General features: G+C 52.7%; 1 protein-coding gene across 1 annotated transcript in view; it reads left to right on the top strand.

Annotated features, from left to right (window-relative positions):
• LOC106595007 (mothers against decapentaplegic homolog 3) overlaps window positions 1-15,734 on the top strand; it is a 66,621-nt gene extending 50,887 nt beyond the window's left edge. Inside the window, exons 5-8 of the mRNA XM_045708292.1 lie at window positions 4,154-4,366; window positions 7,537-7,674; window positions 7,846-7,990; window positions 15,203-15,734. Coding sequence (XP_045564248.1) covers window positions 4,154-4,366; window positions 7,537-7,674; window positions 7,846-7,990; window positions 15,203-15,326 — 620 coding nt within the window. The 3' untranslated portion in view covers window positions 15,327-15,734. The remainder of the gene's footprint in view (window positions 1-4,153; window positions 4,367-7,536; window positions 7,675-7,845; window positions 7,991-15,202) is intronic.
• Window positions 15,735-18,375: the final 2,641 nt, after the last annotated feature.

The raw sequence follows: 18,375 nt of genomic DNA, 5'->3' as shown, positions 1-18,375 counted from the left end.
TCTCTCTCCTCCCCCCTGTCCTTACCATCTCTCTCTCTCCTCCCCCTGTCCTTACCCATCTCTCTCTCTCCTCCTCCCTGTCCTTACCCATCTCTCTCTCTCCTCCCCCTGTCCTTACCCATCTCTCTCTCTCCTCCCCCTGTCCTTACCCACCTCTCCCTCTCTTCTCCCCACTGTCCTTACCCACTCTCTCTCTCTCTCCTCCCCCTGTCCTTACCCACCTCTCTCTCTCCTCCCCCTGTCCTTAGCCATCTCTCTCTCTCCTCCCCCTGTCCTTACCCATCTCTCTCTCTCTCCTCCCCCTGTCCTTACCCACCTCTCTCTCTCCTCCCCCTGTCCTTACCCACCTCTCTCTCCTCCCCCTGTCCTTACCCACCTCTCTCTCCTCCCCCTGTCCTTACCCACCTCTCTCTCCTCCCCCTGTCCTTACCCACCTCTCTCTCCTCCCCCTGTCCTTACCATCTCTCTCTCTCCTCCCCCTGTCCTTACCATCTCTCTCTCCTCCCCCCTGTCCTTACCATCTCTCTCTCTCCTCCCCCTGTCCTTACCATCTCTCTCTCCTCCCCCTGTCCTTACCATCTCTCTCTCTCCTCCCCCTGTCCTTACCCATCTCTCTCTCCTCCCCCTGTCCTTACCCACCTCTCCCTCTCTTCTCCCCACTGTCCTTACCCATCTCTCTCTCTCTCTCCCTGTCCTTACCCACCTCTCTCTCCTTCCCCCCTGTCCTTACCCACCTCTCTCTCCTTCCCCCCTGTCCTTACCCACCTCTCTCTCCTTCCCCCTGTCCTTACCCACCTCTCTCTCCTTCCCCCTGTCCTTACCCATCTCTCTCTCCTTCCCCCCTGTCCTTACCCACCTCTCTCTCCTCCCCCTGTCCTTACCCACCTCTCTCTCCTTCCCCCCTGTCCTTACCCACCTCTCTCCTCCCCCTGTCCTTACCCACCTCTCTCTCCTTCCCCCTGTCCTTACCCACTCTCTCTCCTTCCCCCTGTCCTTACCCACCTCTCTCTCCTTCCCCCTGTCCTTACCCACCTCTCTCTCCTTCCCCCTGTCCTTACCCACCTCTCTCTCCTTCCCTTCCTTACCCACCTCTCTCTCCTTCCCCCTGTCCTTACCCACCTCTCTCTCCTTCTCCCCTGTCCTTACCCACCTCTCTCTCCTTCCCCCCTGTCCTTACCCACCTCTCTCTCCTTCCCCCTGTCCTTACCCACCTCTCTCTCCTTCCCCCCTGTCCTTACCCACCTCTCTCTCCTTCCCCCCTGTCCTTACCCACCTCTCTCTCCTTCCCCCTGTCCTTACCCACCTCTCTCTCCTTCCCCCTGTCCTTACCCACCTCTCTCTCCTTCCCCCCTGTCCTTACCCACCTCTCTCTCCTTCCCCCTGTCCTTACCCACCTCTCTCTCCTTGCCCCTGTCCTTACCCACCTCTCTCTCCTTCCCCCCTGTCCTTACTCACCTCTCTCTCCTTCCCCCTGTCCTTACCCACCTCTCTCTCCTTCCCCCTGTCCTTACCCACCTCTCTCTCCTTCCCCCTGTCCTTACCCACTCTCTCTCCTTCCCCCTGTCCTTACCCACCTCTCTCTCCTTCCCCCTGTCCTTACCCACCTCTCTCTCCTCCTCCCTGTCCTTACCCATCTCTCTCTCTCCTCCCCCCTGTCCTTACCCATCTCTCTCTCTCCTCCCCCTGTCCTTACCCACCTCTCCCTCTCTTCTCCCCACTGTCCTTACCCATCTCTCTCTCTCTCCTCCCCTGTCCTTACCCACCTCTCTCTCTCTCCTCCCCCTGTCCTTAGCCATCTCTCTCTCCTCCCCTGTCCTTACCCATCTCTCTCTCTCCTCCCCCTGTCCTTACCCACCTCTCTCTCCTCCCCTGTCCTTACCCACCTCTCTCTCCTCCCCCTGTCCTTACCCACCTCTCTCTCCTCCCCCTGTCCTTACCCACCTCTCTCTCCTCCCCTGTCCTTACCATCTCTCTCTCCTCCCCCTGTCCTTACCATCTCTCTCTCTCCTCCCCCCGTCCTTACCATCTCTCTCTCTCCTCCCCCTGTCCTTACCATCTCTCTCTCTCCTCCCCCTGTCCTTACCATCTCTCTCTCCTCCCCCTGTCCTTACCATCTCTCTCTCTCCTCCCCTGTCCTTACCCACCTCTCTCTCCTTCCCCCCTGTCCTTACTCACCTCTCTCTCCTTCCCCCTGTCCTTACCCACCTCTCTCTCCTTCCCCCCTGTCCTTACCCACCTCTCTCTCCTTCCCCCCTGTCCTTACCCACCTCTCTCTCCTCCCCCTGTCCTTACCCACCTCTCTCTCCTTCCCCCCTGTCCTTACCCACCTCTCTCTCCTCCTCCCTGTCCTTACCCATCTCTCTCTCTCCTCCCCCTGTCCTTACCCATCTCTCTCTCTCCTCCCCCTGTCCTTACCCACCTCTCCCTCTCTTCTCCCCACTGTCCTTACCCATCTCTCTCTCTCTCCTCCCCCTGTCCTTACCCACCTCTCTCTCTCCTCCCCTGTCCTTAGCCATCTCTCTCTCTCCTCCCCCTGTCCTTACCCATCTCTCTCTCTCCTCCCCCTGTCTTACCCACCTCTCTCTCCTCCCCCTGTCCTTACCCACCTCTCTCTCCTCCCCCTGTCCTTACCCACCTCTCTCTCCTCCCCCTGTCCTTACCCACCTCTCTCTCCTCCCCCTGTCCTTACCATCTCTCTCTCTCCTCCCCCTGTCCTTACCATCTCTCTCTCTCCTCCCCCCGTCCTTACCATCTCTCTCTCTCCTCCCCCTGTCCTTACCATCTCTCTCTCTCCTCCCCCTGTCCTTACCATCTCTCTCTCCTCCCCCTGTCCTTACCACTCTCTCTCTCCTCCCCCTGTCCTTACCCATCTCTCTCTCCTCCCCCCTGTCCTTACCCATCTCTCTCTCCTCCCCCTGTCCTTACCCATCTCTCTCTCCTCCCCCTGTCCTTACCCACCTCTCCTCTCTTCTCCCCACTGTCCTTACCCATTCTCTCTCTCTCCTCCCCTGTCCTTACCCACCTCTCTCTCCTTCCCCCTGTCCTTACCCACCTCTCTCTCCTTCCCCCTGTCCTTACCCACCTCTCTCTCCTTCCCCCCTGTCCTTACCCACCTCTCTCTCCTTCCCCCTGTCCTTACCCACCTCTCTCTCCTTCCCCCCTGTCCTTACCCACCTCTCTCTCCTTCCCCCCTGTCCTTACCCACCTCTCTCTCCTTCCCCCTGTCCTTACCCACCTCTCTCTCCTCCCCCTGTCCTTACCCACCTCTCTCTCCTTCCCCCCTGTCCTTACCCACCTCTCTCTCCTTCCCCCCTGTCCTTACCCACCTCTCTCTCCTTCCCCCCTGTCCTTACCCACCTCTCTCTCCTTCCCCCTGTCCTTACCCACCTCTCTCTCCTTCCCCCTGTCCTTACCCACCTCTCTCTCCTTCCCCCCTGTCCTTACCCACCTCTCTCTCCTTCCCCCCTGTCCTTACCCACCTCTCTCTCCTTCCCCCTGTCCTTACCCACCTCTCTCTCCTCCCCCCTGTCCTTACCCACCTCTCTCTCCTTCCCCCTGTTCTTACCCACCTCTCTCTCCTTCCCGCCTGTCCTTACCCACCTCTCTCTCCTTCCCGCCTGTCCTTACCCACCTCTCTCTCCTTCCCCCTGTCCTTACCCACCTCTCTCTCCTTCCCGCCTGTCCTTACCCACCTCTCTCTCCTTCCCCCTGTCCTTACCCACCTCTCTCTCCTTCCCCCTGTCCTTACCCACCTCTCCCTCCTCTCCCCCTGTCCTTACCCACCTCTCTCTCCCCCCTGTCCTTACCCACTTCTCCCTCCTCTCCCCCTGTCCTTACCCACTCTCTCCCTCCCCTGTCCTTACCCACCTCTCTCTCCTTCCCCCCCGTCCTTACCCACCTCTCTCTCTCCTTATCTGCTCCTGTTCTGTATTTTACTCTGTTAAATATAATTGATCGTTTACATGAAAGAAGCAATCCAAAGTTGCCAAAGCGATACAGTACAACAAGTCTCTCGTTCACACTTTGTGAATAGTCCCATATAGATGATCTTGGTAGGGGTAAAGGTTAAGGGTTAGTAATTCAACATCCTATTGAACATCCTACTGGGGACTATCTAAATAAAATGTTTCCCCATGTCTCTCCTCTCTGTCAGACCTACAGCCTGTGATGTACTGTGAACCAGCCTTCTGGTGTTCTATCTCCTACTACGAGCTGAACCAGCGGGTGGGTGAGACCTTCCACGCCTCCCAGCCGTCCCTCACCGTGGACGGCTTCACCGACCCCTCCAACTCAGAGCGCTTCTGCCTGGGCCTCCTCTCCAACGTCAACCGGAACGCCGCTGTGGAGCTGACACGCAGACACATCGGTACTAACACTTTGAAAATAAACCGCTGACAAAAATGACTTTTGGTCCGACGCTAGGTCATTGACATGAGGGGAACGTGAAATGAAACAGCTTTGTTAGATGGGATAACTTGTCAACTTTAGGACTACCCCTACTTCCAACCTGAACCACCTGTACTGCCCACACATGGTAGCACCTTGAAACACAATTGGGCCTTAGGTCGGGGGGGCCTTAGGTCAAGGGGGGGGGGTTGGGCCTTAGGTCGGGGGGGCTTAGGCGGCTTAGATCGGGGGTTGGGCCTTAGACCTTAGATCGGGGGTTGGGCCTTAGGTCGGGGTGGGCAAATAGATTCACCTGCGGGACAATTTTTGTCGGAGAGAATGGTCAAGAGGCCATAACATAATTATAATATTTTGTACACTGCTAAGCCCAAAATTTGATTATTTTCTAATACAATAATTTCATATCTTGATTACAGTGAGACACGATCACAAATGTCAATTTGTTTTGGGGGGGGCATACTTGGGAACAGGTTTCCTAAATACAGTGCATTCTGAAAGTATTCAGACCTCTTGACTTTTTCCACATTTTGTTACGTTACAGCCTTATTCTAAAATGGATTCAATTACACACAGTACCCCATAATGAGCAAGAAAAAACAGGTTTTAGAAATGTTAGCAAATGTATTAAAAATAAAAAACAAATACCTTATTTACATAAGTATTCAGACCCTTTGCTATGAGACTCGAAATTGAGCTCAGGTGCATCCTGTTTCCATTGATCATTCTTGAGATGTTTCTACAACTTGAAGTCCAGCTGTGGTAAATTCAATTGATTGGACATGATTTGAAAAGGCACACACCTGTCTATATAAGGTCCCACAGTTGACAGTGCATGTCAGAGCAAAATCCAAGCCATTGTGCACCGATCTGGGGAAGGGTACCAAAAAAATGCCTACAGCATTGAAGGTTCCCAAGAACACAGTGGCCTCCAACATTCTTAAGTGCAAGAAGTTTGGAACCACCAAGACTCTTCCTAGAGCTGGTCGCCCGGCCACACTGAGCAATTGGGGGAGAAGGGCCTTGGTCAGGGAGGTGACCAAGAACCCGATGGTCACTCTGACAGAGCTCCAGAGTTTCTCTGTGGAGATGGGAGAACCTTCCAGAAGGACATCCGTCTCTGCAACACTCCACCAATCAGGCCTTTATGGTAGAGTGGCCAGATGGAAGCCACTCCTCAATAAAAGGCACATGACAGCCATCTTGGAGTTTGCCAAAAGGTACCTAAAGTACTCTGACCATGATAAACAACATTCTCTGGTCTGATGAAACCAAGATTGAACTCTTTGGTCTGAATGCAAAGCATCACGTCTGAAGGAAACCTGGCACCATCCCTAAAATCAAATCAAATCAAATTTATTTATATAGCCCTTCTTACATCAGCTGATATCTCAAAGTGCTGTACAGAAACCCAGCCTAAAACCCCAAACAGCAAGCAATGCAGGTGTAGAAGCACGGTGGCTAGGAAAAACTCCCTAGAAAGGCCAAAACCTAGGAAGAAACCTAGAGAGGAACCAGGCTATGAGGGGTGGCCAGTCCTCTTCTGGCTGTGCTGGGTGGAGATTATAACAGCACATGGCCTAGATGTTCAAATGTTCATAAATGACCAGCATGGTCAAATAATAATAATCATAGTAGTTGTCGAGGGTGCAACAAGTCAGTAACACAAGAGTAAGTGTCAGTTGGCTTTTTCATAGCCGATCTTTGAGCATATCTCTACCGCTCCTGCTGTCTCTAGAGAGTTGAAAACAGCAGGTCTGGGACAGGTAGCACGTCCGGTGAATAGGTCAGGGTTCCAGCAGGTCTGGGACAGCAGCTCTGGGACAGGTAGCACGTCCGGTGAACAGGTCAGGGTTCCATAGCTGCAGGCAGAACAGTTGGAACTGGAGGAGCATCACGGCCAGGTGAACTGGGGACAGCAAGGAGTCATCAAGCCAGGTAGTCCTGAGGCATGGTCCTAGGGCTCAGGTCCTCCGAGAGAGAGAAATAAAGAAAGAGAAAGGGAGAATTGGAGAGAGCATATTTAAATTCACACAGGACACCGGAAAGGACAAGAGCAATACTCCAGATATAACAGACTGACCCTAGCCCCCCGACACATAAACTACTGCAGCATAAATACTGGGGCTGAGACAGGAGGGGTCAGGAGACACTGTGGCCCCATCTGATGAAACCCCCGGACAGGGCCAAACGGGTAGGATATAACCCCACCCACTTTGCCAAAGCACAGCCTCCACACCACTGGAGGGATATCTCCAACATACCATCCCGGGACAAGGCTGAGTATAGCCCACCAAGATCTCCGCCACGGCACAGCCCAAAGGGGGGCGCCAATCCCTACGGTGAAGCATGATGGTGGCAGCATCATGCTGTGGGGTTGTTTTTCAACGGCAGGGACTGGGAGACTAGTCAGGGTCTAGGAAAATATGAACAGAGCAAAGTACAGAGATCCTTGATTAAAACCTGCTCCAGAGCGCACAAGACCTCAGACTGGAGCAAAGGTTCACTTTCCAACAGGACAACAACCCTACGCACACAGCCAAGACAACGCAGGAGTGGCTTCGGGACAAGTCTCAATGTCCTTGAGGGCCCAGCCAAGGCTGGACTTGAACCCGATCAAACATCTCTGGAGAGACCTGAAAATAGCTGTGCAGCGTCGCTCCCCATCCAACCTGACAGAGCTTGAGAGGATCTGCAGAGAAGAATAGGAGAACCTCCCCAAATACAGGTGTGCCAAGCTTGTAGCATCATACCCAAGTTGAATTGAGGCTGTAATCGCTGCCGACGGTGCTTCAACAAAGTACTGAGTAAAGGGTCTGAATACTTGTGTTAATGTGATATTTCATGTATTTTAATACATTTGCAAAAATGTAAAAACTTTTTTTACTTTGTCATTATAGGGTATTGTGTGTATGTTGATGAGGGGGGGAAACGATTTAATCCATTTTAGTGTAAGGCTGTAACGTAACAAATGTGGAAAAGGTCAAGGGGTCTGAATACTTTCCTAATGCACTGTATTTAGGTATACATCACATGTTCATCGTCATCAATGTTGAGAATTGAATGGAGGTCTGTGTGTACACATCAGGGGTGGTTCTGGTCCTAGACGGATGGTTCTCTGTATGTCTGCAGGCAGAGGGGTGCGTTTGTACTATATTGGAGGAGAGGTGTTTGCAGAGTGCCTCAGCGACAGTGCCATCTTCGTCCAGAGTCCCAACTGTAACCAGCGTTATGGCTGGCACCCCGCCACGGTCTGCAAGATCCCCCCAGGTGAGAGCTGAGGGGGGGGTGGTGTGTGGCAAAGAGAGCGATACAAAAGGTTGACACACAGTAGGTTAATTTCCACAATGACTGGCGTACTGTGGTTACTCACCAACACACGTACGACACACACCTCATTCATTGTGTTTTGACGGTAACGGTTGTCGGACGGTTCTGTAGGCTGCAACCTGAAGATCTTCAACAACCAGGAGTTTGCTGCCCTGCTGGCCCAGTCGGTGAACCAGGGCTTCGAGGCTGTCTACCAGCTCACCAGGATGTGCACCATCCGCATGAGCTTCGTCAAGGGCTGGGGAGCAGAGTACAGGTAACGCACAGTCCACAGCGGCCTGCACGCTCTCATTAAGGTTTCATGTATTAAACAAGAGTCAACCCTGTCAGGAGTCGATACCATGCTCCTACCTGATTAGCTGACTAGTTGATTCAGGTGAGACGGTACAGGAATGGAGAAACTGTGGGATGGCTGAGGGGTGCAGGGTTAAGTAACGACTATGTGGGATGGGCTGAGGGGTGCAGGGTTAAGTAACAACTATGTAGGATGGCTGCTGAGGGGTACAGGGTTAAGTAACAACTATGTGGGATGGCTGAGGGGTGCAGGGTTAAGTAACAACTATGTGGGATGGCTGCTGAGGGGTGCAGGGTTAAGTAACAACTATGTGGGATGGCTGCTGAGGGGTGCAGGGTTAAGTAACAACTATGTGGGATGGCTGAGGGGTGCTGGGTTAAGTAACAACTATGTGGGATGGCTGAAGGGTGCAGGTTTAAGTAACAACTATGTGGGATGGCCGCTGAGGGGTACAGGGTTAAGTAACAACTATGTGGGATGGCTGCTGAGGGGTGCAGGGTTAAGTAACAACTAGGTGGGATGGCTGCTGAGGGGTGCAGGATTAAGTAACAACTAGGTGGGATGGCTGCTGAGGGGTGCTGGGTTAAGTAACAACTATGTAGAATGGCTGAGGGGTGCTGGGTTAAGTAACAACTATGTGGGATGGCTGAGGGGTGCAGGGTTAAGTAACAACTATGTGGGATGGCTGCTGAGGGGTACAGGGTTAAGTAACAACTATGTGGGATGGCTGAGGGGTGCTGGGTTAAGTAACAACTATGTGGGATGGCTGAGGGGTGCTGGGTTAAGTAACAACTATGTAGAATGGCTGAGGGGTACAGGGTTAAGTAACAACTATGTGGGATGGCTGAGGGGTACAGGGTTAAGTAACAACTATGTGGGATGGCTGAGGGGTACAGGGTTAAGTAACACCGCTTCTCGTTGTCGTCATCAACTAAACCACCCCACAGATTATCGGAAGGTGCTGATTGGTCTACCCATATGGTGGGTGGAAGGGCTCAGATGGTTTGAATGTGATCGTGGCCAGACTGTATCCGTGTAGTGAAACAGAATGTAAGCTCATGAGATCTGGATGGATTGTACCAGGCTAGTGTCTCCCCTCTCTTCCCCATAGAAACAGGTCTGTTTCACCCAAACACACATGTGCTGCGTCAAAGGGAGCTGTCAGAGTTCCCACCCCCCCTCTCATCCTCTTCTCCATGCTGTAGTCTGACTCATCTGGTCGGAGAAGAGAGGGGAGAGCCCTCAGGGGCTTCTCTACTGGGAGTCAGTGATTGCTTTCCACCAGGGAGATCCACACACACACACACACACACACACACAGGAAGAGAGAGATCAGAGACTCCAACTCAGCATGTGGAGACACTTAGGTGCAGGGTCTCTCTTTTCTTCCTCTCTCTCTCTCTCTCTCTCTCTCTCTCTCTCTCTCATTCAATCTCAGTGATTCCTGTGGGGTCATACGATTACTCAGTTTATAACCTGTCCACAATCTGAAATCTATCTACACTGAGAAAAAATATAAACGCAACATGTAAAGTATTGGTCCCATGAGCTGAAACAAAAGATCCCAGAAATGTTCCATATTTACAAAAAGCTTATTTCTGTCAAATTTGGTGCACAAATTTGTTAACATCCATGTTGGTGAGCATTTCTCCTTTGCCAAGATAATCCATCCACCTGACAGGTCTGGCATATCAAGAAGCTGATTAAACAGCATGGTCATTACACATGTCGCATATCAAGAAGCTGATTACACAGCATGGTCATTACACAGGTGCACCTTGTGCTGTGTAAAGTAAAAGGCCACTATAAAATGTGCAGTTGTGTCATACTACACAACGCCACAGATGTCAAGTTTTGAGGGAGTGTGCAATTGGCATGCTGACTGCAGGAATGTCCTCCAGAGCTGTTGCCAGAGAATTGAATATTAATTTCTCTACCATAAACCACCTCCAATGTCGTTTTAGAGAATTTGGCTGTACGTCCATCTGGCCTCAAGACCACGTGTATGGCATCGTGTGGGCAAGCGGTTTGCTGATGTCAGCATTGTGAACAGAGTGCCCCATGGTGGGGTTATGGTATGGGGCAGGAATAAACTACGGAAAACGAACACAATTGCATTTTATCGATTGCAATTTGAATGCACAGAGATACCGTGACGAGATCATGAGGCCCATTGCTGTGCCATTCATCCACTGCCATAACCTCATGTTTCAGGATGATAATGCACAGCCCCATGTCGCAAGGTTCTTGTATACAGTGGTTCATTCAGAAGTCTGATGGTAGCAGAGACAGTCTGGGATGTTAAATAGAACACCCAGATAGGTTCTTGTATACAGTGTCTCATTCAGAAGTCAGTCCCTACACCAGAGGCCTTTCAAGCCCTTGCTTCCCCCTCTGTATTCCTAGAACAATAAGTATTAATCTATTGTAATCACAGCTACCCACCTCTCTCTTCTCCTCTTCTTCTCCACCTCCTTCTCCTCTCTTCTTCTTCTCCTCTCTTTTCTTCTCTATAAAGATGAAGTGCTCTGACAGACAGAGCGGCTGTCTTGATGTATCATTCACCACTGTGGACCGTGCTGGAGTTTGGCTGCTAGTAGTTCTCTGGTCTGACAGACACACAGTGAGAGAAGCAGGAGTTTGGCTGCTAGTAGTTCTCTGGTCTGGTAGACACACAGTGAGAGAAGCAGGAGTGTGGCTGCTAGTAGTTCTCTGGTCTGGCAGACACACAGTGAGAGAAGCAGGAGTTTGGCTGCTAGTAGTTCTCTGGTCTGGCAGACACACAGTGAGAGAAGCAGGAGTTTGGCTGCTAGTAGTTCTCTGGTCTGGCAGACACACAGTGAGAGAAGCAGGAGTTTGGCTGCTAGTAGTTCTCTGGTCTGGTAGACACACAGTGAGAGAAGCAGGAGTGTGGCTGCTAGTAGATCTCTGGTCTGACAGACACACAGTGAGAGAAGCAGGAGTTTGGCTGCTAGTAGATCTCTGGTCTGACAGACACACAGTGAGAGAAGCAGGAGATTGGCTGCTAGTAGATCTCTGGTCTGACAGACACACAGTGAGAGAAGCAGGAGTTTGGCTGCTAGTAGTTCTCTGGCCTGACAGACACGCAGTGAGAGAAGCAGGAGTTTGGCTGCTAGTAGTTCTCTGGTCTGACAGACACACAGTGAGAGAAGCAGGAGTTTGGCTGCTAGTATATCTCTGGTCTGACAGACACACAGTGAGAGAAGCAGGAGTTTGGCTGCTAGTAGTTCTCTGGCCTGACAGACACGCAGTGAGAGAAGCAGGAGTTTGGCTGCTAGTAGTTCTCTGGTCTGACAGACACAGTGAGAGAAGCAGGAGTTTGGCTGCTAGTAGTTCTCTGGTCTGGCAGACAGACACACAGTGAGAGAAGCAGGAGTTTGGCTGCTAGTAGTTCTCTGGTCTGGCAGACAGACACACAGTGAGAGAAGCAGGAGTTTGGCTGCTGGTAGTTCTCTGGCCTGACAGACACACAGTGAGGGGGTTTAATGTCAAGGAGACGTGGGGGGAACCAGGAGGAGAGGTATTGAGATCAATAGCCCAAGCCCGTCTGTAGTGGCTACTTTTATTTCAACTGTTTCTCCCAAGTGCCAGGACGCCAAGGGAACGTGAGGGGGAGAATGCAAACAAAATAATGAAATATTTTCTCTTGTTTTAATCTACCGATGGTTTCATTTTTAGTCACTGCCCAGCTATGCTTATTTTTCCCCCTGTGCAATTCCTCACTCAAATATTTAGTTGTAATGAACTATTCATGCGCATGCCGTAGGTACAGTTGTACAGACGTTTTCCATCAGCAGCCATTGATAAAGTTTCCATGTGTTTCCACAATAAGAGAAAGACCAGCTCAGCCCAGAGCACACAGGGCTGAGACAGAGAGGGAGTTGTGTAAGGGGGATGGAATGCAGGAAAGAGGGGGAGGGTAGAGCGAGGGAGGCAGGAGGGAGGGAGGCTGGAGACCCGGAGGGAGGCTGGAGACCCGGAGGGAGGGAGGAGGCGGAAGAGGCTGGAGACCCGGAGGGAGGCTGGAGACCCGGAGGGAGGGAGGGAGGGAGGCGGAGAGACCCGGGCGGGAGGGAGGGAGGCGGAAGACCCGGCGGGAGGGAGGGAGGCGGAAGACCCGGCGGGAGGGAGGGAGGGAGGCGGAAGACCCAGCGGGAGGGAGGGAGGGAGGCGGAAGACCCAGAGGGAGGGAGGCGGAAGACCCGGCGGGAGGGAGGGAGGGAGGCGGAAGACACACAGAGAGGGAGGGGAGACTGGAGACCCGGAGGGAGGGAGCGGAACGAGACCTGGAGGGAGGGAGACTGGAGACCCGGAGGGAGGGAGACCCGGAGGGAGGGAGGGAGGGAGACCCGGAGGGAGGGAGACCCGGAGGGAGGGAGGGAGGGAGACCCGGAGGGAGACTGGAGACCCGGAGGGAGGGAGGGAGACCCGGAGGGAGACTGGAGACCCGGAGGGCTGGAGGGAGACTGGAGACCCGGAGGGAGACGAGACTGGAGACCCGGAGGGAGAGGAGACTGGAGACCCGGAGGGAGGGAGACTGGAGACCCGGAGGGAGACGAGACTGGAGACCCGGAGGGAGACGAGACTGGAGACCCGGAGGGAGACGAGACTGGAGACCCGGAGGGAGGGAGACTGAGACCCGGAGGGAGACTGGAGACCCGGAGGGAGACTGGAGACCCGGGAGGGAGACTGGAGACCCGGAGGGAGACGGAGACCCGGAGGGAGGAGACCCGGAGGGAGACTGGAGACCCGGAGGGAAGGAGACCGGGAGGGAGTGGAGACCCGGAGGGAGACTGGAGACCCGGAGGGAGACTGGAGACCCGGAGGGAGGGAGGGAGGGAGGCGGAAGAGCGACGCAGAGAGGGAGGCTGAAGAGCGTGCGAGGGAGGGAGGCTGAAGACCGGAGGGAGGGAGGCTGAAGACCGGAGGGAGGGAGGCTGAAGACCGAGGAGGGAGGGAGGCTGAAGACCGAGAGGGAGGGAGACTGGAGACCGGAGGGAGGGAGACTGGAGACGCGGGAGGGAGGGAGACGCCGGGAGGGAGACGGAGAGCGGAGGGCGGAGGGAGGGAGGGAGACTGAAGACGCGGGAGGGAGGGAGGCGGAGACCCGGAGGGAGGGAGGCTGAAGAGCCGGGAGGGAGGGAGACTGGAGAGCCGGAGGAGGGAGGGAGGCGGAAGAGCGAGGGAGGGAGGGAGGCTGGAGAGCGCGAGGAGGGAGGGAGGGAGGCTGGAGACGCGGAGGGAGGGAGGGAGACTGAAGACGCGGAGGGAGGGAGGGAGGCGGAGAGAGACTGGAGGACGGGAGGCTGAAGAGCGAGCGAGGAGGGAGGGAGGCTGAAGAGCGAGCGAGGGAGGGAGGCGGAAGAGCGGGGAGGGAGGCGGAAGAGCGAGCGAGGGAGGGAGGGAGGCGGAAGAGCGAGGAGGGAGGGAGGCGGAAGAGCGAGGGAGGGAGGGAGGCGGAAGAGCGAGGGAGGGAGGGAGGCGGAAGAGCGAGCGAGGGAGGGAGGGAGGCGGAAGAGCGAGCGAGGGAGGGAGGGAGGCGGAAGAGCGAGCGAGGGAGGGAGGGAGGCGGAAGAGCGAGAGAGGGAGGGAGGGAGGCGGAAGAGCGAGCGAGGGAGGGAGGAGGGAGGCGGAAGAGCGAGGGAGGGAGGGAGGCGGAAGAGCGAGGGAGGGAGGGAGGGAGGCGGAAGAGCGAGGGAGGGAGGGAGGGAGGCGGAAGAGCGAGCGAGGGAGGGAGGGAGGCGGAAGAGCGAGCGAGGGAGGGAGTGGGGCGCAGTGCTTCTGTCCCAGGGTGGGACGTTGTGTGCTCTCCTTGTCCCTTCAGACACTGCCCACTGTTGACTTTTTTATCACTGTAGTATTACTGCCCAGTCTACACTAGCCTGCTTCCAGATCACTGTAGTATTACTGCCCAGTCTACACTAGCCTGGTTCCAGATCACTGTAGTATTACTGCCCAGTCTACGCTAGCCTGGTTCCAGATCACTGTAGTATTACTGCCCAGTCTCGAGCTGGTTCAGATACGTAGATACTGCCCAGTCTACGCTAGCCTGGTTCCAGATCACTGTAGTATTACTGCCCAGTCTACGCTAGCCTGGTTCCAGATCACTGTAGTATTACTGCCCAGTCTACGCTAGCCTGGTTCCAGATCACTGTAGTATTACTGCCCAGTCTACGCTAGCCTGGTTCCAGATCTAAGGGGTTGGCAAAACAGCAGACATCTCGACCAGTCTATTTCTTCGGGATCGGTGTCCCTTCCATGGGACGGTTGAGTTAACGTAGGCTAATGCGAATAGCATGAGGTTGTAAGTAACAAGAACATTTCCCAGGACATAGACATATCTGATATTGGCAGAAAGCTTAAATTCTTGTTAATCTAACCGCACTGTTCAATTTACAGTAGCTATTATAGTGAATGAATACCATGCTATTGTTTAAGGAGAGTGCACAGTTTTGAACATGAAAAGTTATTAATAAACAAATTAGGCACATTTGGGCAGTCTTGACACAAAATTTTGAACAGAAACGTAATGGTTCATTATATCAGTCTAAAGCTTTGCACATACACTGCTGCCATCTAGTGGCCAAAATATAAATTGTAGCTGGGCTGGAATAATATATTATGGCCTTTCTCTTGCATTTCAAAGATGATGGTACAAAACAATACAAAAGAACGGTTGTTTTTTTTCTTTGTATTATCTTTTACCAGATCTATTGTGTTATATTCTCCTACATTTCTTTCACATTTCCACAAACGTCAAAGTGTTTCCTTTCAAATGGTACCAATAACATGCATGTCCTTGCTTCAGGGCCTGAGTTACAGGCAGTTAGATTTGGGTATGTCATTTAGGCGAACATTGAAAAACAGGGGTGGTTCCTCCTCCCACTGAAAAGGATCTGCTTTGAGTTGTATGATATATTTAAGCAATACGGCACAATGTGGTGTGGTATATGGCCAATATACCAAAGCTAAGGGCTGTTGTTATGCAAGTCTTATTCACAAACTCACAAACTGTGTTGAAAACCTACCAAAAAATGGATGAGTCTTTGTCACTGTCATACTGGTAGAATCCAGATCCTAGTTGATTGTGTACTGCAGTGAACAATCCTCTGTCTCTTATGTCTCCTCCTCCTCTTCGGTCTCTCTACCCAGGCGACAGACCGTGACCAGCACCCCTTGTTGGATCGAGCTGCACCTCAACGGCCCCCTGCAGTGGCTGGACAAGGTGCTCATGCAAATGGGTTCCCCTAGCATCCGCTGCTCCAGCGTGTCGTAGGAATACTCTTCCCACCTCTCTGTCACAGCACCAGTGAATAAAACAGACACCATAGACACATCAACTAAAGGATCAGAAAGGGTTCGGCAGGCATTGAGAGAAGGCTTTGAGTTTTTGGAAGAAGAGCCTGTAGGCTGAGAAAGCCCAACCCTCGTCTGCGACATACTCTCCCCGACCCTGGTCTGCGACGTACTCTCCCCGACCCTGGTCTGCGACGTACTCTCCCCGACCCTGGTCTGCGACGTACTCTCCCCGACCCTGGTCTGCGACGTACTCTCCCCGACCCTGGTCTGCGACGTACTCTCCCCGACCCTGGTCTGCGACGTACTCTCCCCGACCCTGGTCTGCGACGTACTCTCCCCGACCCTGGTCTGCGACGTACTCTCTGCGACGTACTCTCCCCGACCCTGGTCTGCGACGCGCACTCTCCCGACCCTGGTCTGCGACGTACTCTCCCGACCCTGGTCTGCGACGTACTCTCCCGACCCTGGTCTGCGACGTACTCTCCCGACCCTGGTCTGCGACGATACTCTCCCCGACCCTGGTCTGCGACATACTCTCCCCGACCCTGGTCTGCGACATACCCTCCCGACCCTGGTCTGCGACATACCCTCCTCGACCCTGGTCTGCGACATACCCTCCCCGACCCTGGTCTGCGACATACTCTCCCCGACCCTGGTCTGCGACATACCCTCCCCGACCCTGGTCTGCGACATACCCTCCCCGACCCTGGTCTGCGACATACCCTCCCCGACCCTGGTCTGCGACATACTCTCCCCGACCCTGGTCTGCGACATGCTCTCCCCGACCCTGGTCTGCGACATACTCTCCCCGACCCTGGTCTGCGACATACCCTCCCCGACCCTGGTCTGCGACATGCTCTCCCCGACCCTGGTCTGCGACATGCTCTCCCCGACCCTGGTCTGCGACATGCTCTCCCCGACCCTGGTCTGCGACATGCTCTCCCCAACAACTGACAGCACTTTTTTGACGTTTTTTTTTTTACATGTTTGTGGCAAAAGGGGGCGTGTGCATTAAAACAGGCCGGCGTTATCGCCTCTGTCATAGACATTTTTTTTTATTGAACATGTTCAATATGTCGGCATCTAGTGCCAACACCGCTGTAGTATGGGAGATTTTAAGGCATGAGATTCCTCCATTTTCTTTTCTGTTTTTGTTATCATTGTGTAGTTAGTTGTACATATGTTTATGTAGCGGCGCAAGATAATTACTAGATTGGGTATTTTCGGAATGGTGAGTGATACTGCTTTTTATATAGCATGCTAGAATAACATGAAGTTTTACACATTTCAGTGGAGTTTGTTTCTATGGTTAGGTGTTTTTTTTTCGTTGTCTTTTTGTTGCAAATTTGCAGAATGCCGCCCATTTGTAAGCTGATTGAAAATATATGAATTTGTCGTAATGAAATATGTTCCTCCCTTGCCACTTCTGAGTAGTGTGTAAAGGGAAATCTAGTAAGAAGCTTTTAGGCGAGGTCGATGTCCTCCTGTCTGTCCATTCCCCTGGGCGGGTTTCCCATGTTCTCCAGTTTGTCCCGGAACAGTGCAGATCGTGTTTGTAATCCGTCTTTTTTGAAGCGCGCCAAAACTCTTTCCCGCACAGTCAGAGACCATTGGCTTGTGGATTTGTACTGTCACCCAGATATCCTCTGACTGTCTGAGGAGTTTGACATAGCAGTGTATTTCTCAATACATCTGAAAGTGGGTTGATTATCCATAGCATTTGACAAAATTAGAACTTTACAAAAATTGTTTTTGTATTTTATCCCCTTTTTCTCTGCATTTTTGTGATATCCAATTGCGATCGTATTACGATCTTGTGTCATCGCTGCAACTCCCCAACGGGCTCGGGACAGGCGTAGGTCGAGCCGTACATCCTCCGAAACATGACACGCCAAGCCACACTTCTTAACACCCGCCCACTTCACCCAGAAGCCAACTGCACCAATGTGTCGAAGAAAACATTGTTCAACTGACGACCGAGGTCAGCCTGCAGGCGCCCGGCCCGCCACTAGGAGTTGCTAGAGCGCGATGAGGCAAATAAAGCCAAACACTCCCCTAACCCAGACAATGCTGGGCCAATTGTGCACTGCCCTATGAGACTCCCGTACACAGTCGTTTGTGACACTGCCTGGGATCGAACCCAGGTCTGCAGTGACGTCTCAAGCCTTAAACCGCTGAGCGACTCGGGAGGCCTTGACACAAACTTTTGTCATGGCAATGGTCGTGTTGAGCGACGTTGCCCCTGCATTTTACAAGAAATCTCAAATTCTGGGATCCAATAATTTATATAGGCAAACATATTTCAAGGGGCAATTCTTAGTGTCCATTTTGGAAAAGTGACTATTGACTGCTTATGGGCATTGCAGAGTGTTGCCAGTCAGCTGTTGTTCTCAGAACCTAGGATTAAGCTATGTATCCTGGACTGTTGATACAGTGTTCCTTCCTCATCTCTATTTTACTACAGAAGTGTAATGTTCTGTATTTTGTAATGAAACGCCACGCAAGACTGTATGGTGCTGATGTGAAAACCCTGAGAGGTGCACTATCACTTGTTAAAAGCTACCTAGTCTGATCTCTCTCTGTCACACACACACACACACACACACCAGTTGCCATGCTCCCGTCCTTGGCTGATACCCGTCTCAATCTGCACATTTTCTAGGACTCCATGGTTTCCCCTGGAAGTGATAACTGTGGGTAAGAGTTGAACCTGAACTATGGTCTGTAGTATTACGGTTGTTTCATCACTGTTTATTTGATGTAGTACTCACTCAGATCCAGCAGGGGTGCTACTCTCACCCCCAAAAAACACTTGTATATACATCTAGAAAAAGTCAAATGCATGCTTATTTTCACACTCGTCCCCTTTCTTTTGTAATGTAGATTCTATTTTGCTACCAAGTATTTTTGTAGAAAGGGGATGGTATAGCATTATATGCTCTGCTCCTGATGTCGTCACGGCGATGGAGACATACTGCTGTCAGGTGGAGAGGATACTGTTTTGGGGAAAGCAGGTTTTGTTTATT

Source organism: Salmo salar, chromosome ssa26 (genome assembly GCF_905237065.1).
Source record: "Salmo salar chromosome ssa26, Ssal_v3.1, whole genome shotgun sequence".
Classification (NCBI taxonomy): domain Eukaryota; kingdom Metazoa; phylum Chordata; class Actinopteri; order Salmoniformes; family Salmonidae; genus Salmo; species Salmo salar.
The sequence above is the reverse complement of the archived record's forward strand: the minus strand, read 5'-3'. Positions and strand labels throughout refer to the sequence as shown.